We start from the raw sequence: 22,359 nt of genomic DNA, 5'->3' as shown, positions 1-22,359 counted from the left end.
TTCTTTTTCCTTGAAGATCCAAACTTATGTCGTTTTACGAGGTTTTGCACATAAAAACTATTAATTATATGACAAGCAAATGAAATTGTGATGTATCTTATCACTGCCCTAAACACGTGTATAAAATTTATATAAGCTTGAAAAAGTATAACCAAACTAAATATCAATATTATATAAATAATGATTAAACAAACCTAAAAACCCGCCTGCAGCAATATATTCTAGTGGCCCTATATTCTATTTGGTATGTTTGGTTCAATTATTGTTAAATCTTGCAATGACATTCATAAAACTCAAAAATAACTATATGTGTTTTTCTCTCTGATCTTACAAATTTGAAGCCAATACATATTAGAACCCCATCACATGACAAAAGAAAATGGGAAATGAAAACAAAGTCTAGATAAAAGAAAAGAAAAAGACAGAGGGGTGAAAGGTGGAGAAGGTGGTGGCGTGTAGTAACGAAATCTCTGTCAATTTTTTGATAATTTTAATCATGTACTATGCTGACACTCCAAGATTTGAAACAGCCTTATCTATATAATATCCAAATTTTAATTAAAATAAAAGGAAAACTCTTCATTGTCCGAATTACTAGTGTATGCGTCTAATAATCCCTTACTACAAGTCCACAGTATATTGTTTCGATTAGTCGTTGTATCCACAATTAATAATATGGTTCCCAAACGCAATAATAATATATAGAAAAAAACAAGATCCTAGACAAAATAAAAGACTCATAAATAAAAAGATACAATCTGCATCATCTCTTATATTTTCATCACTGACAGGGAATACCACTGCACTTTTTCTCATGCACGCACGCATACTCGGATAATAAAAACCACGGACGCTTCATGATTAATTTGGGTTTTTAATTCGTTTAATTAAAAAACCTCGACTCTGTAAAACAAACTATAGATAAACTAAAAAGTGATGTAATAATCTACTTTTGGCTTTGCTCTCTTTACTACAAGACAAGGTAGAGAAAACCCCCAGATTCCTATGAGAGAATAGACGTACCTGTCTTTTTATTACAATTATTATGGTCTCTACGATCTTTTTTTGTTAATTTAACTACAAAAAAACTCCATATATTTCGCCGTTTTTGTTCTATCAAATCCCAATGTATAAATATATACTAATAAACAAAATAAAATATCGTCGACATTATAACCACATCCTCACTCAAGAACCATCTATATCCGTATCCGTGTATCCTCCCCTTCAAAACAGTTTGTGTCTCCTTAGGGTTTAATATTTCTCTCCCAAAAAGTTTTAACATCAGTTCTTCATGGACATTCCACTTTACCACTATGACCACGGCGGAGACAGCCAATATCTTCCGCCAGGTTTCAGGTTTCATCCCACAGATGAAGAACTCATCACCCATTACCTCCTCCGCAAGGTTCTTGACGGTTGCTTCTCAAGCCGCGCCATTGCAGACGTTGATCTCAACAAGTGCGAGCCTTGGCAACTTCCCGGTAAGTGAAAACAAACCAACTTAACTTACTAACATATATTTCTTGTCATTTTTTTTGAAGCTTTAGTTTTCACTAATTGAACCACTCTCCAATCAACTTTTTAGGGAAAGCTAAGATGGGAGAGAAAGAATGGTACTTTTTCAGCCTCCGTGACCGGAAGTATCCGACGGGATTGAGAACGAACAGAGCAACGGAGGCTGGTTACTGGAAAGCTACCGGAAAAGACCGAGAGATCTATAGTTCAAAGACTTGTGCACTTGTTGGGATGAAGAAAACTCTTGTCTTTTATAAAGGAAGAGCTCCTAAAGGAGAGAAAACTAATTGGGTTATGCATGAATATCGTCTTGAAGGCAAATTCTCTTATCATTTAATCTCTAGAAGCTCAAAGGTATTTTAATTAAATTTGTAACCTTTTTATTATTTTCTTACTAGAAACCTTTTTTTATCTCTGATTAAACCCTTAATAAATTAGTATATAATCTTTTGCTTCTTTATTTTGTTTTCTAAGAGTATGACATAATCGGTGACGTTGAGTTCTTGTTTTGCTTTTTTCTGCATTTAATATCGATAGCTGAAAAAGCATGGCTATTTATTAGGGTTGAAGTGAGATCATCATGGATCATAAAATAGAAAAGATCTGCTGGTTTATTTCTTGGGATTTCAATCATAATGGTGTTTTCTTAAAGCATGAAATTTTTGAACTTTTTGACAAAATAAAAAATAAATACATCCTACTTTTGGAAAGCTCAATGCGAAACCCAAATCGTAAACCCATATTCAGGATTTTCTGACATGTCTTCAGGATTTTCTGATATATATTAAATATTAAAATTTCAGTAAGTCTATTTTAGGACCCTTCTCTTTTAATTAATTTTACTTAACGTTATTCTCCCAAATTTCTTTTTACTCCCTCAGGACGAATGGGTGATATCTAGGGTTTTCAAGAAAACCGGTTTAGCCAATACCGGGGCCTCCGGGGGAGAAGCAAGTGCTAGCGTAAGCAGCTGTACCGGTGGGTCTAAAAAGACGAAAGTACCCTCAACCATCTCCACAAACTACCGTGAGCAACCAAGCTCTCCTTCCTCCGTCTCACTCCCTCCTCTCTTTGACCCCACCACAACACTCGGCTATACCGACAGCTGCTACTCCTACAACAGCCGTAGCAGCAATACAACCCTCACAGCCACTGCGATAACCGAGCACGTGTCCTGTTTCTCCACTGCCACGACTACTACTGCCTCAGGCTTAGATGTTAACGTTGACTCATTCAACCATCTTCTACCGCCTGCTCCGCCTGGGTTTGACCATTTTTCTCGTTTTGTCTCTAGAAACGTTTCAACTCTATCTAACATAAGGTCGTTCCAAGAGAACTTCAATCACTTTCCTTACTTTGGTTCGTCTTCTGCATCGACCATGACCCCCTCCGTTAATTTGCCTTCTTCCCACGGTGGCACCGGAATGAACTACTGGCTACAGACAACCGCGGAAGAGAACGAGACAAAGGCTGGTCTACTTAATGGTGGACTAGATTGCGTATGGAATTACTAATCAAAAGAGGCGTTAACTACATAAGTGTGTTCCCTTCAAGGTTTTCTTAAAAAAAATCCTAGGACGGTTATGATATATCTAAGTGTGATAAGGAGCTTAATAATATGCCCCTAGCTTGATTTTTCGTTTAATTATGTAGCTTTTAAGTGTATCGTCCGTGTTAGTTTAAGTTAAGAAAAGTGTTAAGTGGACTACTTAAAGTATGTAAAAGCTATCGTCGTTATGTATTAATGTTTATCATCATGTTAATTTCATGGTGTCACTATATTGATATTTCCCATGACTCTGGGCATTGAACACGTTGTGTCAATCGTATATAATCCGACATAATGAATTCAATTAATCGATAGCCTTTTATGTACATTGGTTTCGTCTTGAAGCCAAGGCAGATTTGATATGGCGGTTATCATAACCGGGTTATGCATAGGTTTCTAGAACTAAACTATATGGCGTATTTCCCATTATCTTTTCCGATAGTAAAACGTATGGTAACCTGTTTAGATGATTGCCCATTATTAGCTAAACGTATGTGGCTAGTAATTTATGCAATAAAAGATGATCCAATGTAACACGACGTGTATGTAGAGCTGTTCGTTAATGTTAATGTATAACTTCTCTCGGTTCACATCATGTACACAAAATTTCAAGTTTTAATACCAAGTAACAAGTATAAGTACTTTCTAATGTAATACAGTGGTTTAATAAGTCTATCAATCGAAATTGAAAACCAGTTCCAGTTATGAGCAATCTCTTGCTATCCAACGACCAAAGACAACATTTTGGGAATAAATATGGTAGTTATCGATTTAGTTATGGCACAACTGGATGAAATATTCGTTTTCATTTTCAGACTTTTAAAAAATTTACATACAAATCGCATAATCTCCAAATTATTAAAAAAACATTAATTTATAATTATTTATAACTTTCTAAATTTTAGATTCCGCTCTGCGTTTATGCATAGGTTTCCAAGACAAACTATTCCGAATTTCCGAGAATAAAAAGTTTGGTAGCTCATTTTTGATGATTGCATAATTAGCTAAGCGTATAATGTGCCTACTAATTTATGCAATTAAAGATAAGTTAAAAAAAAAAATTATGCAGTTAAAGATGATCCAGTGCAACACGTGTATGTAGACTTGTTCATTTTATGTTTCTAGCTAATGTTGACTTATAAGAGAAGACACTCGTTGGACATTTATAACTTCTCTCGGATTACAATCGCGTATACAAAGTTTCAAGCTTTAATACCAAGTTACAAGTATAAAGTACTTGTGTACTTGGTGTCCACTGGTTTAATAAGTCTATCAAATAAGCTTTTTCTTGCTATCTAAAGATTAATATAATATGCTTGCGCGTGTTGTTAATATCTTCAAAGAATAAAAGTGACATTTCGGATTAACGTCATGCATTGTTTAACAGTTAAGATATTAAATAATCACAAAGATGAAGTAGTTGCGATCAAGGATTTTAAAACGGGGATGGTGACTATGATGGGCAGGTTGACGAACGGACAACTCTCAAGTTCAGGTTCTGTACAACAATCCACCTCATTTTTTAGAAGGATGGCTTTCGTTTTTCTATTTTTAGAAAGAGACATAATTAATAATACAGATTATTACCATTATGCGTTTTCATTTCACGTGTGTATAGTCTATGCCTACATATATATATATATATATATGTGTGTGTGTGGGGTTAACACTGTGCCATCATCAAAATCATTACCATCATCAGTTATGGCTTTTGTTGCATCACCAACCTATACTACCTAGTTCTAAGACAAATTTGTAGTCACAGACATGTACGTCTCGCTAAATGGCAATTTTTCATGATGCCAAGGGGTATACATACTTATGCTTATGATTTTGAGTTTCCTTTGGAGACAAAATTAATCTCTCTTTTTCCTTTTGATTCTCAGACCTCAGCTGAAATGACTACAAGTCTACAAGATTTAGTATTACGTTGCTTTTTCAAAGGCGTCTGATTTAGTACGTCATGACGCCCACACTGATTACAGCAACGTAAGAGTTATTATGTGATTTAACGGCTGAAATTGTTTGAGAAGAATAAATAAAAAGGGTTTTCTGCAAAATAAAAACCTTCAAGTGATTTTGTTTTGCAAGTTTATCCTCCAAATGAAAAAAATGCAAGTCAAACCTCCATTCAATCCGCAATATAACCCTTCCATATAGTAGCCGTGTATGATATGTGTATATTTTGACGGATTTTAAAACTACGTTTGACAAGAAATTTTAACCACTGATGCAACTCACGTTTAATGTAATATTGACATATTGTTGAATATACTAGATTATATAACTAACCTAACAGTGGAAATAACAGATCTTCATCTTCTTCCTCGAGAAATCTCGTGAAACCCTTTAGTCACCAACCTTCAATGTCACGAATGCATCTACAAATTTTGCTTCTTCTACCATTCTTCTATGTTTATTAAATAGGATTAATCCGAGAGAGGATGGTTCTTGGATAGCTCAAATTCACGGGATTAATTCACGGGAGTATCGAAGAGCTTACCGAACATATGCGTTAATTCCTGCAAATTCTGAAAACTTGAAACTACCTAGTTTTGACAAGAAATTTTAAAACTAACAAATCTTTTTGATATTACGCTAATATCAAAACTAACAAATCTTAGTTTTGATATTACGCTAATATCAAAACTAACAGAGACGTCTCTTAGTTTTTTTAGTTAAAAGTATGTCTCTTAGTTTTTTTAGTTAAAAGCTAAGAGACCGTATCTTATATTACGCTAATAATTCCATTATAAGAGACTTGCATTAATCATGCAATATAAATCTTTCACCAATATAAAATTATAAAAAGTGAAAAAGTAAGAAATTAAAGAGAAACAAAATGTAGAAAAGAGAAGAAAGAAACGTATCATCTTAAAGAGACTATATTCGAAGATTAGAATAAGTGTTTTTGACATATGTCAATTTGTAAACCACTCAGCTGATTTGAAAAAAATAAATATAATTATCTGATTAAAGTAACATTTTTAAGAGACCAGAAGAGGTACTCCACAATCCTGATGCTCTAAGAACCGGTTGAGTATAAAAGAAAACATATGTTACTCCACTATTGTTTCATTGGTATAACTAAACCTAAACAAAAATAAAATGATTATACTAATAATATTTTTTTTCTTTAAGAAACTTGCACGGGTTCAAACCGTTAATGGTGCTCTTAATATCTTGTTTGTGTTGGTGCAATGATATATATGGTATCTGCATACATACAGAGATACTGCTTTAGCTGCATAAAGAGGTAACAATGTAAGGGTTGTTTTGTCGGACTAAAACTGATTTCAAGTATTTGTAATCTTCCCACGAAGAATATTCCCAAATTTCTATTTGTATCAACCAATAATTTACAAGAACCCTAAGTATTCAGATACAAGGACATGGCAATATTCATGTTTCGCAGCAAATGACAAAACCTGAGAGGGAAAAGGATATTAAAACACATCAAACTTAGACGATGATGGATCCTTATGTGGTTGTGGACCTTGTGGTCCCAACAACATCGAACGTTCCATATCGCGACAAGTGGCCGGTGCACAACCGTTGATGGACTTGGCCGGCGTCGGCGAAGTAACGGGCGCACGTTATACGGGCATGCATGCGGTGTGTTTACTCGTCCTAATGAGTGGAGAGAGTGGGCGTGGTGCAAGGAAATGGCAATCCACGCGTCGTACGAGATCGGAACTTGTTCCTGGACGATATATCATTCATGTAATTAAGTTTCAGGATAAACTAGAAAACCCAAGTAGAAATGAGAGATATTTAAAGTTGGAAAAGAGACGTAAACGGAAATTGTTTTAACAAGAAATAAATTGAAATTAAGAGTAAAGCGAAAAAGCAAAGGCTTGGACGTTTTCGGAAGGAAAGACAGCTGTATGTGAGAATAGGGATATGGGTTTTGATGAATGACATGATCATATATATAAATGCATGTTCTTATGACACTCATTAACATACGGGCATGCACGAAACATCCAATCAAATTATACGGGCATGCACGAAATTAACATACTTACAGTTACAAATAAGAGGGAAAATGTTATAATTTGAATGATTGAATAACATTGTATCATTAAAAGAAATTGTTATAATTTGAATGATTGAATAACATTGCATCATTAATTGATTAGTTCTTATGACTTTAAGTTAGGTTTACAAAAGAAATGATGATCAAATTATAACATTTTCCCTCTTATTTGTAAGTATGTTAATTTCATTAAAAGAATGTGTGTATTTAGTGGATTTCAAAAATAAGGTTAATTACCAGCCATGAGTCTAGAACCTTTGCTAGAAAAAGGTAGCATACAAAGCGTAAGTCTATTATAAAAGAGAGTTGGACCAGATGCTACCGTCCTTCACTTTTCTCTTTGATAAGTTGGTGTCTCGCAAGCGGAACGAACGATGTCGTTTTTTTTTGTTAGATTTACTCACATGAAAAGTTTCGATGCTTCTTCACTACATATAGTCATGGCAAATAAAAATTTTTAGATTTCAAAATTGTTGAACTGATATATTTTACAATGTTCTTATTGAGTCTCATATGCAAAACTATCGAAATTGTCCATGGCGTTCTGGTGGGACTTCACATAGATAATATAAATAGATGGTTTTATGCGGCGTGCGCAGAAATAATAATTGTTAAACTATTTTATTTATTTATTTAAAATATATTTTCATTAGTTTTAAGTTTATTAATTTTATGAAGTAAAAATTAATCTTGTACAGTATAAATTCTATAAATTAATACTCTATAAATTAATAAACACTATAAATTAATATTTTTTTCGGTCCAAGTTGAACCGGTTCAAATGATACAAATCGATAAAATAATAAGATAATAATTTTTTAAAAAGTTCTATGTAAATATATGGTCCCACTAAAATCATAAATTAATATTCTATCAATGTATACATTTAATGTAACTACAAACTAAACATTATATTGTTGGTTTTATATTCACAATAAAAAATACTTCTATTTTTTTAATATTTCAATATATTTTGATAATATTTAGTAAAATTATATCAAAAGCACATATAAATTCTATGAAAAAATACATCAAATAATATAATAAAACAATATGAAAATCAAAATTTGAAATCTAATTAATGTATATATGGTAAAATCAAATATTTTTTTATTTTATAAATAAAAATAGAAAAAATCTAAAAAATATAATATTTTTATAAATTAGTAACTCTATAAATTAGAAAATATCATAGTCGTAGCATTACTAATTTATAAATTAGAGTTTTTAACGTAATATAATCAATAAGAAAAGTCAACAAAAGATCCAAAGACTTTTCTTGACGAGGAAAACTTTAAAAAGAGCCCAATAAGGCCCAATATATCACTTATAAGGCCTCTGAGTTCGTAAGTGACTGACTGATAAGAAACAAAACAGAGACAAGAGAGAGAGAGAAAAGGAAGAGCAAGAATGGGAAGGATATTCACGGTGGAGCTTGAGGGAAGATCTTACAGATGCAGGTTTTGCCGAACCCATCTCGCTCTTCCCGATGATCTTATCTCCAAGGTAATACTTTAATCTCTCCTCTTCAACACTTAAATAGTAGATAATTCACTAGTTCCCATCTTTCTTGAAATTACAAACCATTTCTTGAGCTTGTTAGTTCGATTCCTATTGCATAGCGCTATTTGGAAAGTTCGTTATCTTGGTGAATTCTTTGTGGAAGCACTCTATATAGGTTTCTTGGTTTAGCAAGTTAGTCTTCATTCCTCTCCAAAAAAATGAATTGCAAAAAAAAAAATGAAGAAAAAGCTTTATTTAAGTTACTGTTATAAATTCTTAAGTTTAGTATTTTTCTTCTGGGATTAAAGTATAAAGATTGGAGAATTAAACTTATATTTTAAGATAAAACATATACTTTACCTTTTTTTTACCTTACTGAATTTGTTATTACAGTAACTTATACTCAAACACTTGTGTCATTAGAAGGTTTATCATTTGACCAGAAAAGAAAGAAAGAAAGAAGTTTTGTCATTGAAATATGAGAAACTGAAGCAATTATAGCTTATGGTATAATGTTTGTTTAAGCTGCATGTTGTGCTTATGAATATATCCATTTGGAGTGTAAACCTTATTCTGAGTCACTGACTCATCTTTTTTTTTTGTAGTCTTTCCATTGCCGCAGAGGAAAGGCTTACCTCTTCAATCGTTCGTAAGTATAAACTTTTTTTGATATTATTATTTACTCAGGTGTTCTGTTTCTTCAATGTCAAGTTGTGTAAAGTTTCACTTGGCTATTTAACAATATTAGGCTTTAGCATTCTTTTTTCTCTGCTCTGTAACTGTAATGCAATCTTTATGCAATGAGTTTGGATATGTGTAGAGTGAACATAAGTATGGGTCCTTTAGAGGAAAGAATGATGCTTTCTGGTATGCACACTGTTGCTGATATTTTCTGCTGCTGTTGCGGACAGAATGTTGGTTGGAAATATGTAAATCTCTCACCTAACTCTACTCTTTCTTGTTAGTCTCACTACCACGTTTCTTGGGAGTTACTCATTTTTCATTGTGGCTTTCTTGTTTTTCTTTTGTAGGAATCAGCGCATGAGAAAGCTCAGAAGTACAAAGAAGGCAAATTTGTTCTGGAAAGGTAACATCTTCTCTTCTGAAAGTCCACCCGGTTTCAGCCATAAACTCTGGTTTTATTGCAATCAATTTTCTTTTTGTTTTTATAGGGGAAGGATCGTGGATGAAATGGATTTATCAACAGAGGTTTACATCGATACTCGAAGCGACACAGAAGATTCTTGAAATGTTAGCTTTAGATTCTTACCTTTCTTGTGTCCGTGTGTGGGGGATAATGTTCGTCAAGATCAGAGCTTGCTAGTGTAAAATATGTAAAGTGAGGTTTATAAAGGGATGTGTATGGTGATTGAAGTTGTTGTGTTGTTTATTGTCTCAGAGACCCTCAAAGACTTTTTTGATCGCGGTCTCTTTGTTTTTTTACCTTTTTAACTTGTGTAAGAACTCTTCCAAGAGGTTGAATAAATGCTTTGATCAGTTAAACTAATAAAATATATTACATTTATTTTTCTTCTTACAATTAATCAATTTGCATTTTCTTGGACTAAAAGGTTATACAGGTAACTAGTTGCTTAGTTACTTATCGCCTCTTTTATAACGAGCTGATGATAGTATTGTTTGACTATGTTTTGTAGGGAAAAACTCCTATTTCAACCTGAACTTTACAATATTGCATAATTCATACCAAATTACATAAAAATTCAAAATACACTACATGAACTTTAAGAATTGCGCCTTTTCCTTCACGAACTTTACAATAAATAATATTTCATACTGAACTAAAAAAAATTCAAAAATACTACATGAACTCTCAAAATCGTGCTTATATATATATTGACAATCAAAGATGTTAGTCATCCGTTAATTTATCAAAATGACATCATTTTGGATAAAATTTGTAAAACTAATTGTGACCGTGACTGAATCATTGGGAAAGTACTTATTTCAACATGAACTTTACCCGTCATGCTTATTTCCTCCTGAACTTTGAAGTGGTGGGTATTCCATACTGAATTACATAAAAACTCTAAAATACTACATAAACTTTAAGTGTTGTGCCTTTTCTGTTCCGAACTTTATAATAGTGCATATTTCATACTGAACTAAACAAAAAAAAATTCAAAAATACTACATAAATTCTCAAAATTGTGCTTATATATATATATATATATTAATCGTCAAAGGTGTTATTCAACCATTAAGCTATCAAACAACGTCGTTTTTGATAAATTCTGTAAAAAGTAAAATTTAAAAATACTATATAAACTCTTAAAATTATGTTTATATATATTGGCGTCAAATATATTAGTCATCCGTTAATTTATCAAATGACGTCATTTTGGATAAATTCTGTAAAATTAAAAATTAATTTTTGGAAGGTTCAAATTCTCATACTGGTGGACAAGTAAGATCAGATTAATTACTAGACCAAAGTAAATTTCTTGTATAAATTTGTAAACAGTAACTGATATTTAAGTTTTATTTTAATCAAATAAATATTATCAAATTTTTATTGTTTATCATTAACATTTTAATTTAACTTAAAAAAATCATTATTTTATAAATTTAAACCAATTATTATTAATTTAAATATTTACTTTAGAGTATTACTAAAAATTGAACTATATTGTATAATTTAAGAATTTTGTGTTGGTTTGCCTTTAGATTAGAGGCAAAAGATTTTGTTTTTGATAAATTATGTAAAATTTAAAATTTAAAAATACTACATAAATTTTCAAAATTATGTTTATATATATATTGACAATCAAAGATGTTAGTCATCCGTTAATTTATCAAAATGACGTCATTTTGGATAAATTTTGTAAAATTTTGTACTGTAGTTGTAATAGTTCAAGGTCGGTCCAGGAATTTCGCCCTTTCCGAAAAGCAATCCTGAGGAGACCAAACATAAAGTACAAGAATAACACATTGTGATAGTAACAAAGATTTTACAAGTGTCGAATTGAAAAACCAGTTTGCGTTTTTAGCTTTCGACATGCAGACAAATTAACAAATCATGTTTGGTTAAACACTTAAAAAGATTATCTATATCTTGAATCACTTTCTTTAGAATTTTTTTTGTCATTTTAGATATCGATATCAATATTTATAGGAACGGATATCCAATTTGATCCGTTATATGCATATATATACATATATTTAAAAGAATTATATATAAGTTATATATTACAGTTTATATAAACTTTACAATATTTTTTTGAATAATTTCATTGTAAGAATTTTATTTTCATGTATTATTTTGAAAAATGTCATTTAATATTAATTAAGAGTATTTTTATATATTTATCAACCATCTTTATATACTTTTACATACACAAACATGTGCACATTAACGTGAGCACCTTATAACTAAGTATTTACCACTACTGAAATATTTAACTTTTTTGGAAGATAAAATATTCTTTTTCTTAATGCTTCTTTCACTATCGACCAAATTGTAATAAAATGATTTGTTTTAATAATTTTTTTTTTTTTAACTATTATCCGTTTAGAAACTATAATATGAAACAATTGGTTCGACATCATGACTATCTAAGATTTATAACATGAAAATAAACAAACCAAATAAATATTGATTTAAAATGATAGTTATATTTTAGGAGATTAAAAACCAAAAAACAATCTAAAACCGAACCGATGTGCAGATTAAACAGATTAATGTCTCCTTATTAAAAAAATAACAAAACTAATAATCACATTCCATGCAAGGCGCAAATTATTACCTAGTGGTTTATTATAGTTGAGGGCTCAGGTATTTTTATATAAAAAGCCCATTTCTGATTATTTTTTACACGTTGCTCCACTACTTTGTAACAAGTCTCAGAAGAAGACAATTTATTTAAATCTATTTATTAATCCATTATACATGACACTAATCTGGTTGAAAGAATCAGTCACATACAGATCCATCAATGCATCCATGAAACACAAATTTGGAAAGAAAAGCTTGAGTTAGAGGAAAAGCGATAGCTCACATCTGAAGGTCATCCATCTCAGTAACATAAACTAATTCCTGATTAGCTTATCCCAATATCTCGCTCTGATTATTTCTACTCTCTTCTAATGAAAATAAAACACTAACTTAAAATTCAGACTCCGTTGAGACAAATACATCACCGAATTGTAAAGGAGTAGAACAAGTATACAAAGTCCAATGATACTTACAACAAGGATTAAAAATAAACATTTTTTCACTTGAGACATTAAATTCAAATTTTTGTTGGAATCACAGCAAAAAGCCTTCCAGTATTCTAACTTGAGCAACACATAATATTTCGTTACTATGATGATCTTAATCTGTTACATACAAGTTTCATGATCAGAGGTCATTTCAGTGGGTATAATTAAGAAGTTGATCAATATGAAACAGAAATAATATGTGGTAGTTAGATATAATTTTTCACACGCACTGGTAAGACTGTGATCTACTTATGAAGATATAAAAGCTTTTAATTTTGGAAGCATGACTCGGTCTCAATTCCAACTAGTTTATATTTTGAGGTGGAATATAGTGAGTAGCCAATAATGTACTAGTTTTATAAGCGATGGAGGTATAAGCATCCAGATTGACAAATGATGTTAGGTTCTAACTTCCAAGCCGGGAAAATAAGTAGAAGGGACACAGGAAGATTCAGACTTCGAGGGGAAAATGTCTACAATGTATTGCGTGTAAATCACGCTTCCTTCTTTGTATGCCTTGAACACCGTTAAATATTTGATGTTAGTTTTGGCTGTTACTCCATGTGTTGACTCTTGCAGGATGAATTCATAGGCTCACGTCTGTTGTCGGACTTGTAAAAGTCGTGGAGATTTGATCGTGTCGACTAACATAGATAATGAAAGAAAATTACAGCTTTTGATTTACTTAATCAGCGCTAGTTTTCGGTTTACAGCTTTTGATTTACTTAATCAACACTAATTTTCGGAAATTTGGAAAGGTTAAAAAGGTCGATTTTGATGTCTACAGTGTATTGCGTGTAAACCACACTTCCTTCTTTGTCTGCCTTGAACACCGTTAAAGATTTGATATTAGTTTTGGCTGTTACTCCATGTGTTGACTCTTGCAGGACGAATTCATAGGCTCACGTGTCGGCCCTGTAAAGGTTGTGGAGATTTGATCGAGTCGACTAACATAATAATGAAAGAAAATTACCGCTTTTGATTTACTTAATCAGCTCTAGTTTTCGGAAATTTGGAAAGGTTAAAAAGGTCGATTTTCAAGTAAAAACAAAAAAAGGAGCCTGTCAGACCGCCGTGCAACCGCCCCTGCAAGGTTTAGACCGAGCCGGGTAACGATCCTCTACAGCACCGGATACATCTAGAGATGATCTTAGCCGTTAATCACGCTCTGGTTGCACGGTCATGGTTCATCAACCAGGATATAGGGCATGTCTCCTTAGAAATCAAGGATACAGAGGTACGAGCCTATAGAACAAATCATGTTCAAGTAAGGTCGTTTTCATTGTTGATGTCTCTTGGTTATATATACAACGAGGTCTTTTACTATTCTAGCGATGTGGAAGTTTGCGCATCAGAAAACAGAACTTAAGTCATATACTACCATAAATGGCTTATGGGAGAAGGCCCACTTATTTATGAAAGTCCATCTCTAACTTATTTTTCCATGTTCCTCAACCACATGCAGATCCATCAAAGCAGGGCTAAGCGGCTATGAAACTCAAATTTTGAAAAAAAAGAGCTTGAGACAGAAGAAAAGCAATAGTTCAGTTGGGAGAACAGAGTGTGAGACTGAAGATCTTAAAGGTCATGCGTTTCATTTTCAAATGAACAGGACATGCATGCTTCATCACCGAGGTACCAGACGAGTTAAAGAATCGAACCGTTTCATAAAAAATGTACACAATGCCATTATGAAGGGATAGACATTGGGATCCTTGTTCGGGTTAGGTTCGGATCTATTCGGGCTTTGAGTTTTCAAGATAAGAGATTTAAATCCCATTCTAGTATTTATAAATTTTGGTTTATATTCGGTTTGGATCTTTGTGATTCAGTTTGGATCTTTGTGGATTCAGCTTAGATTCAAATATCCATTTAAATTATGTAAACAAATTAAAAAATCTCAATATACCATATAATCCTTAAAATCCAAAAATAAAAATAATATACAACATATAAATTTGAATAATTTATGTTAAATATCTAGTGGCGGAGCTAGAAATATTTGACTGGAGTCATGATATATAAATTTAATATTTAAATAAGATATATATATATATATATATAGGAGTATATTATTGTAACAAAAATGCTTGTTTTACAAATTAATAGAGGCACATAAAATTTTAAATACAAATTAGTGGGGTCAAAAGAAAATTTTTGACTAAATATTATAGTAATTTTAAAAATAAAAACACCAAAAAAAGTTTCCCAAATTTTACTGGGTAAGTGACCCCCACAATTCCTTCTTTTCCTCCGCCCTTGTAAATATCTAAAATCCCACTATATAATAGGGACTATTTTAAAGCTCCCTAAAGCTATCCCCAAGGTCAAAATATTCCCAGCCACTGATTTTGCCACGTCACTGGCTGATTCTGTTTGAAATTAAAATCGCATCATTCACGATTGGGCTCTGTGGGCGCATCCTCATTCTCCGACTCCGTTATTTCGTTTCCAGCTCAAGCCAAATCAATCAGATAATTCACTTTTCACAGCCCAGCCCACTAACCCATCTGCGAAACCCAAGCCAAATCAAACAGATAATTCATTTCTCCCAGACCAGCCCATTTATTTATCCTAATCTACGTATTGGCGAGACTGAAGCCAAAGCTTCGAAAGCTTTCTCCTCCTCTCGACAACCCTAATCGCCGCTCCCCATTTCTCTGTCCCTCATGTCGATTCACTTTCTCTTCCCCAAATCTTCCCGTAAAACGCCTCCGATGAAAGGGCTGGAACTTCAATGTTCTCCCTTAAAGCCTCTATTCAAGATCCCTACAGACCTTCCACCTCCCACCCTCCGCCTTATATCTAGATGCCTATTTATATCCTCATGTCTTTTACCTCAGATCCTACCCTTATCTTTCTCTCATCGGATCGTTAGTTCTAAATCGTAATCATGTCGAAAGAGGCCGCAATCCGCACCGGCGAATCTTCTCCTCTCCTCCTCTTCCGACAAGTTTCACCGGGACCCGGAGATTCCACCATGCAGTTTCGGCTTCTTCATTTCTGGGATGCTCGCAAGAATGTCAAAGGAGGACCAGGGATCATTCTTGGGATCGAGCTCCTTCTGATCGACGCAGAGGTATGTTTTCATGTTTCCTTTTGGATGTCGTTTCCGTTTCTGAACCGTGATTATTTAAGCGTGTTTTAAAAAAAAAATTAAATCAGCTATGTTGAGATGTAAATATATAGGCGTATGTTGATCAAAACTTAATTGATTGGTTTGCTATGAAATTATATATGCGTCTGTTGATAGAAAACTTGATTGGTTGGTTCAGGTCTTAAGCGTATTTTAAATTTAAAAAAATTGATCAGTTGTGTTGAGACGAAATTATATATGCGTATCGTACTATACAACTTGATTTGTTGGTTCTGGTCTTAAGCGTAGCGTTTTTAAAAAAAAAAAAAAAAAAATAGATCAGTTGGTTTGAGATTTAATTATATAGGCGTCTGTTGATAGAAAACTTGATTGGTTGGTTCCGGTCTCAAGCGTATTTTTAAGCAAATAAATTGATCAGTTGTGTAGAGATGAAATTATATAGGCGTATCTTGGTAAAAACTTAATTGATTGATTTGAGATGAAATTAAGCCCTTTAGTAGGATCTTTGAAAAATAAAATGATCAACTGGTTTGAGCTGAAATTGTATAGGCGTATATGTTTTTAAATAACCTGATTGATTGGTTACAATTCCTATTTGTGTATCTTTGAATTGTCTTCATGTTCAAATGAGCGTGTCTTTATCAGAACTTAAACTGTTTTATCAATCCTGTTTTGTTGTTTTGCTAACTCACCGCAACTATCTTTGTAAAAAAAAATTATTTATCAGCTTGAAATCAGACTAGCGTATCTGTGATAGGTATACGACTGACCCAATACTTTTAGATATTCGACTGACCCAATATTGACTCTATGTTATGCAGGGTACTGTGGCTCAGGGGTTCATTGGTCAGAACCGTCGCAACCAATACGAGAAAGAGCTTAAGCGTGGGATGATCTACACACTGACAAACTACTATGCATCGAACAACAAGGTGATGTACCATGTTGCTGACCAGAGGCTGGTAATTTGCATCTCACATGCCTCTGAGCTGAGGAAGGTGGAAGAAGACATTGAAGCCATTTTGACAGAGCGCTTCAGAATCCATTCCTTTGCAGATTTTGAAGCAAACTGCGATCTCAGAGGAGATCTTCACGGTAAGATGTAGATGTTTTCTTACAAAGGTTCACCCATTACAGCTTCTCTATTGATTGTTTGTAACCGTTTAATTAACAATGAGTCTAACTTTGTGTTGTAGATGTTGTCGGCCACCTTAAGCTGGTTGATGGGAATCCTCTCCATCAGCGTCCGGTTTTGTGCATCAAGGATGACTCAGCTTCTCGGAAAATCTTGGTTCATTTGCAACTTAAAGAGTAAGCTACTATAATTCAGCCATTGTTTTAAAATTTATGATCCTTGCTGAACGATCTATTTTTTTCTTAATTTGCAGTGGTCCAGTGATTAACGTCTACCTATGGGACGAGGCAGCGGAGAATTTCCGCGTCAAGTTTGACGCATGTGCAGACACTCCAACGGTTCTTTTGGTGACAACAGTCAATCCTAAGAGACTCGGTGGTAATATTTCTCACTCCATATTAGACTTCCTAATCACTCAAATCCAATTAGATAACCCTATAACTAACTGCTTCTGTGTTGCCAGGGAAGTTATGCTTAAGTTCAATGTCTTCATCAAGAGTGTTCTTCGATGAAGAGGTTGACCCCACCAAAGAATACTTGGCCTGGTTAGTACTTTATTTCTTATAGATTAGTCGATTATGTGTTAACCCCTTTACTGATCGCCTCATTTTAAATTACCTGCAAGGCTGGCCACGAACCCTTCTGTGACTTCTTTGGTGAACCCTGTTGAGGTGGTCAAAGCTGAGACTCTCACAATAGGTGAGATTGCCGCCTTCATCAAGCGTCAGCCTGCTCAGGTAATCCCATTCTGTTATTACAATCAAACACTTTTCTCAATGTAGTTGCTGACAACGCTTAGAATGTGATTACAGATTGCCTACTTTGACTGCATTGCCACAATTGATGATGTCAAGCTTGGCACTGAGTGGTATTACATTGCTTGCAAGGATTGCCAGACCAAGTTAAACCGTGGGCCTACAACGTTGCTTTGCCCAAAATGCGGGAATGAAAATGCTACTGCAATAGCCAAGTAAGTTTCTCCTCTCAAATAAGTTTTCAAGGGAAAATGTGTATACTAATCATTTGGTTTTAACCAGCTATCGTGTGGAGCTGTCTGTCTATGATAATGATGAGCAGTGCACGTTCATCATCCTCGGAGATGCTGGGAAAGATCTCACAGGCAGGAAAGCAACAGAGTTGATCGATGCTTATGTTCAGGTAATGGTTTCTCTGATGATAAATGAAACTTTCTATAATCTTCACACTTATGTTAATCATAGCGTCTACGGAAGTTGATGAATGCGTTTTGTTATATTAGGAAAATGGTGGAGATGAGGCTGAGATTGAAGTTCCACTGCCACAGTGTTTCATTGATGCAATAGGCCAGACAAAGAAATTCAGGATCAAGGTGGCTCACTACAACTTCACTTCCAGCAGGCTGTCCTTAACCGCCACCAAGATAGTCTCAGCAGCAGAGTTACCACCAAAGAACCCCCCACTCAAGACGCTGCCAGGAACTGAAGTGGAGAACACAGAGTTGGGTGAGAGTAGTGGTGGTGGCGCTTCAGCTATTGAAGAGGAGAAGAAGGCAAAACGTACCAAGCGTAGTGGCTAGATGACATGCTGAATGATCACTCCATCAGTGGCTGGTACAGACTGCCCAGTCATGATGATTCTCTAATAACAGTCTACTTTATCTCTCTTTAAACAGTTTTTTCCTTCTTGCTAAAACAGTTTGGTATTGGAAACACTTTATGGTTTCGTTTGCTTATTTGAGTTGTTTTGTTTTTATTCATAGCTTTGTTATGAAGTTTAAGAATGATCAGCATAATCATATTAAAGTGGTTTGATTTTCATTCCTAACTTATTTAAGTTGTTTGATCAGCTTGCATTTTTGCATACGTATACGTAGTTAAGAGCCTAATGCATGCATGCATTTCGTATTTATCAATAACAATTTCCTTGACAGCAACTGTAATACTGTCAATTTATTTACGTATGGTCATATTTTGAAAGTCAATTATTAGTCAAATAGTATCTACTGAATTTATTGAGAATTAAATTTAAAATATTCTGTCATTAAGTCAAATTAATGACGGCATTAAACATATTATATGTAAAATAACATCAACAATTCTAATCTCATAAACACAAGTCCATCGCCCCTTTTCAGAAATTCACGAGCCCTCAACAAATTCATTCCTATTTTTTTTGCACAACCAGATTCATTCCTGTCTATCCGTTGAAGTTCTGTCCTTACAAAAAGTTATCCGTGTAAGTTATTTTTTTTTAAAAAGGAGTTGATTAGAAAGTGCAAAGGTTATTTGTTTTGATATTCTTCATTCTGTTTAAGGGACAGTTCTCTCTCACCACCATGGGCAAAACAACCTCCAAAGATCCTCAACCTGTAGGAGGTATTTTGTATTTATAAATTCATTTTTGAATTAAAACCTTATTATTATTGATATATTAATTTAATATTTTAATCCAATACTCTAATAATAACAAAAATCAACATTATTAGTATTGATATATTTCATCAATATAAGTGTATTTTCCTATTATCTAGAAGATGTTTTGTATTTTATAATCCTAATTATGCAAAAACCCACATGTATTTTGGTATAAGTATTATTATAGAAGTAGTGATGTTACATAATGGAACAACCTCCAAAGATCCTCAACCTGTAGGAGGTATTTTGTATTTATAAATTCATTTTTGAATAAAACCTTATTATTATTGATATATTAATTTAATATTTTAATCCAAAACTCTAATAATAACAAAAATCAACATTATTAGTATTGATATATTTCATCAATATAAGTGTATTTTCCTATTATCTAGAAGATGTTTTGTATTTTATAATCCTAATTATGCAAAAACCAACATGTATTTTGGTATAAGTATTATTATAGAAGTAGTGATGTTACATAATGGGTTCTTGGGAAAAAAATGGCTTTACAGAATAAACCACATGTATTTTCGTATATGTATTAGTATAGAAACATGTTGATCCTCTTCATCATTTTTTAATATCTCAGAATGAACCTGTTGTTCAGGATTAAATATTGTCTTACACAGCAAAATATCGCAGACTTATTTTGCAAATTTTTAAAACTCTACAAATAAACAATTATTAAGGTGATATCTTCACGTGAAATATTTAAAAAGTGAACAAATAATTATTTTCAGAATTACAAACGAAATCCTACAACAAAAAATCATACAGCGTCAACCAAGAATTATACACCTATAACAAAAATATTTACAGTATTAATTATACAACAACATATTTATATTTTACCTTTTGAAAATAAAACATCATCAGTACTTATTCTTCGACCAGAACTAAATTTAAATGTATAATAAATAACTATTTATCAAGTTCTGTACGTAATACAATTATTTAATATATTTGTTTACTCTTTATAATCATAACTTTATATTTTAATATTTTTTTTCTTTCTAATATCAGAGTCATCAAGTTCAAACACAACGAAGCGAAAACGTGGACGGCCGCTAGGAGTACGTAATAAAGTTAAAGGTATACCTTAAATTCAATCACTCAATCCATCAATGTTCTGTATTACTTACTTATTAAAAAAACCCAAACATCTCGACTACTTGGTCCAACTTTTCTAATATCATTCATTTATTCTTATTCTTCCCGAACAGCTCCAGCTGCGGGAACTATGCCACAACATTTTGCCCCACAATACTTTGACTGTGAGTTATCCAGCTATATCACACAAAAAACAAATTCTATATTAATATATTTATGATGGTTTGTGATTATGCTAAGTAGACACAAATATTTTACTTACAATGCTTTTATGGGTAAACATTTTACCCTCTATAGGTGGCTGCGACATTTGCGCGTTATACGGTACAAGATTCTAAATGATAACATTTTCATTTTTGTTAAATATACCATCTGATTATTAACATATAATTAAAATATTAATACATGCAGTGGCAAGAACAAATGCCCGTGCCATGCGAAGGGCAATATTATTATCAAAACGTACATCAAGAAGGATAGAAGGTAACCATCAAATAATACAACTACAACTTCACAATAAAATAAATAATTTATGTGGAGTAACCAACAACAAATTTTTTTAATAGGACCCAGCGCAGCTACGCCCGCACGAAATCAACGAATCGGCAGAGCTAAAGGAAAAGGTACATATTTTCCTACTTTAGATACATTTTATGTTTACCTATTAAACCGCCAGTAGAATTAAAGAAAATTAACGTGTGCAATTCTCATATATAGAATATTTTCGACTTTTGGTTACAAAAATAAACCCCACAAGGAAAATCACCAAAATGTCATCAAGAGTCATGGAGTCTCCTATGTCTCTCATGACTCTTACATACTTTGTCTAATACCCTGAATATTTATTACAAAAAGTCAAGAAAATTATCTTAAACCATTATTTTAAGATAACATGTTCTCAAATCTAAATTTTAAATATTTTCCCTCCCAAAATTAGGAATTTTCCAAACTTCATAATGTAAAACCCATATTACCGAATACATAATATACGATTATATCTCAAATTTCATAAAACTGATTTGTTCACTCTTTTATATATAGACTTCAACCTTTTGGCTGCAGCATAGCTTTCGTTTTTATATACAGATCAATCATCTTCTATTTATGGGCCCGTATAGTTTGAGTCTAAACATTATCATAGACCCATAGGTAAAAATATAAACGAAATCCTGAATCAAATTTGTTTAAGATATCAAATAGATACGCCTTCGAGCTAGAAGTTCCTAAGTTATAACAAACAAACAAAAAAACTATCTATTTGATCTCTGAATGTCGCCATGCTATAAATGCACAGAAATACTACATACTAATTTCTAATCCCATAGAATCAACTTAACAATAGTTTAACAAGTTATTTTCAAAATTGATTTCCCACCTCTTGATATTTATCAATTAATTTACATAATTTTAAACTTCAATCCCCAATACCGACCTCTTGATACTTACCAATAAGTTTCAAATTAGGTAACCCCATAAATATATTTATATGCCTATTTTCTAATGAAACATTTTTCCTGTGATTTAAATATGAAGATAGGTACAAATTTTTTTTATTAAGTAGTCGTTTAGAGAAATCTGTTGAACACAAATTAAAAAAAAAAATTTCTTGGGTCAACTAACCACTTACCGGATAAGGGAGTTGCCACTTATTCCCAATAACTATTAAATCATCTAATAGTCGTGTCTCGACTATTTAAATTTTACAGCCCCTTCAGATGCGTCATCCTCCTCTGAAGCAACAAACAATCCAATTTTAGAATGTCCATCGTGTGGTGCTTTGGTCTGGCAATC

The 22,359-nt window shown here is 32.9% G+C and overlaps 3 protein-coding genes and 1 non-coding gene across 5 annotated transcripts; 3 read left to right on the top strand and 1 right to left on the bottom strand.

Annotated features, from left to right (window-relative positions):
- Positions 1–430: 430 nt before the first annotated feature.
- LOC125579145 (protein CUP-SHAPED COTYLEDON 2-like) lies at positions 431–3,312 on the top strand. Its single transcript, XM_048742805.1, has 3 exons — positions 431–1,484; positions 1,589–1,872; positions 2,400–3,312. Exons 1-3 carry the CDS (start codon positions 1,295–1,297, stop codon positions 3,030–3,032), a joined length of 1,107 nt encoding a protein of 368 aa, XP_048598762.1. The 5' UTR covers positions 431–1,294; the 3' UTR covers positions 3,033–3,312.
- A 5,137-nt stretch (positions 3,313–8,449) lies between these two features.
- LOC125579144 (protein yippee-like At5g53940) lies at positions 8,450–10,134 on the top strand. Of its 2 annotated transcripts, XM_048742803.1 has the most exons (5): positions 8,450–8,612; positions 9,215–9,258; positions 9,430–9,538; positions 9,641–9,696; positions 9,782–10,134. In XM_048742803.1, the coding sequence occupies exons 1-5, from the start codon at positions 8,517–8,519 to the stop codon at positions 9,855–9,857; spliced, it is 381 nt and encodes a 126-aa protein (XP_048598760.1). In that variant the 5' UTR covers positions 8,450–8,516; the 3' UTR covers positions 9,858–10,134. The 2 variants fall into 2 exon arrangements, with proteins under 2 accessions (XP_048598760.1, XP_048598761.1); XM_048742804.1 differs by lacking the exon at positions 9,430–9,538 and having other exon boundaries at positions 8,451–8,612.
- Positions 10,135–13,888: 3,754 nt separating this feature from the next.
- LOC125579704 lies at positions 13,889–14,107 on the bottom strand. The gene has a single exon (XR_007317759.1). It is a non-coding gene; the product is annotated as a small nucleolar RNA U3 (small nucleolar RNA).
- A 1,616-nt stretch (positions 14,108–15,723) lies between these two features.
- LOC125578976 lies at positions 15,724–18,617 on the top strand. Its single transcript, XM_048742146.1, has 9 exons — positions 15,724–15,909; positions 16,749–17,022; positions 17,124–17,238; positions 17,316–17,440; positions 17,526–17,607; positions 17,688–17,799; positions 17,875–18,032; positions 18,100–18,220; positions 18,321–18,617. The coding sequence occupies exons 1-9, from the start codon at positions 15,724–15,726 to the stop codon at positions 18,615–18,617; spliced, it is 1,470 nt and encodes a 489-aa protein (XP_048598103.1).
- The last annotated feature ends 3,742 nt before the right edge of the window (positions 18,618–22,359 follow it).

This window comes from Brassica napus, chromosome A10 (genome assembly GCF_020379485.1).
Source record: "Brassica napus cultivar Da-Ae chromosome A10, Da-Ae, whole genome shotgun sequence".
Taxonomy (NCBI): domain Eukaryota; kingdom Viridiplantae; phylum Streptophyta; class Magnoliopsida; order Brassicales; family Brassicaceae; genus Brassica; species Brassica napus.
Note: the sequence above shows the minus strand (reverse complement) of the source record. Positions and strands in the feature narration are given on the sequence as shown.

Bases quoted from the DNA above. Each gene is read 5' to 3' on its own strand.
- LOC125579145 (XM_048742805.1), top strand. From the start codon at position 1,295: ATGGACATTCCACTTTACCACTATGACCACGGCGGAGACAGCCAATAT. The intron at 1,485-1,588 runs GTAAGTGAAAAC...TCAACTTTTTAG, and splicing joins CGAGCCTTGGCAACTTCCCG to GGAAAGCTAAGATGGGAGAG. The intron at 1,873-2,399 runs GTATTTTAATTA...TTACTCCCTCAG, and splicing joins TAATCTCTAGAAGCTCAAAG to GACGAATGGGTGATATCTAG.
- LOC125579144 (XM_048742803.1), top strand. From the start codon at position 8,517: ATGGGAAGGATATTCACGGTGGAGCTTGAGGGAAGATCTTACAGATGC. The intron at 8,613-9,214 runs GTAATACTTTAA...TTTTTTTTGTAG, and splicing joins CCGATGATCTTATCTCCAAG to TCTTTCCATTGCCGCAGAGG. The intron at 9,259-9,429 runs GTAAGTATAAAC...GGATATGTGTAG, and splicing joins GCTTACCTCTTCAATCGTTC to AGTGAACATAAGTATGGGTC.
- LOC125578976 (XM_048742146.1), top strand. From the start codon at position 15,724: ATGTCGAAAGAGGCCGCAATCCGCACCGGCGAATCTTCTCCTCTCCTC. The intron at 17,023-17,123 runs GTAAGATGTAGA...TTTGTGTTGTAG, and splicing joins TCTCAGAGGAGATCTTCACG to ATGTTGTCGGCCACCTTAAG. The intron at 17,239-17,315 runs GTAAGCTACTAT...CTTAATTTGCAG, and splicing joins GTTCATTTGCAACTTAAAGA to TGGTCCAGTGATTAACGTCT.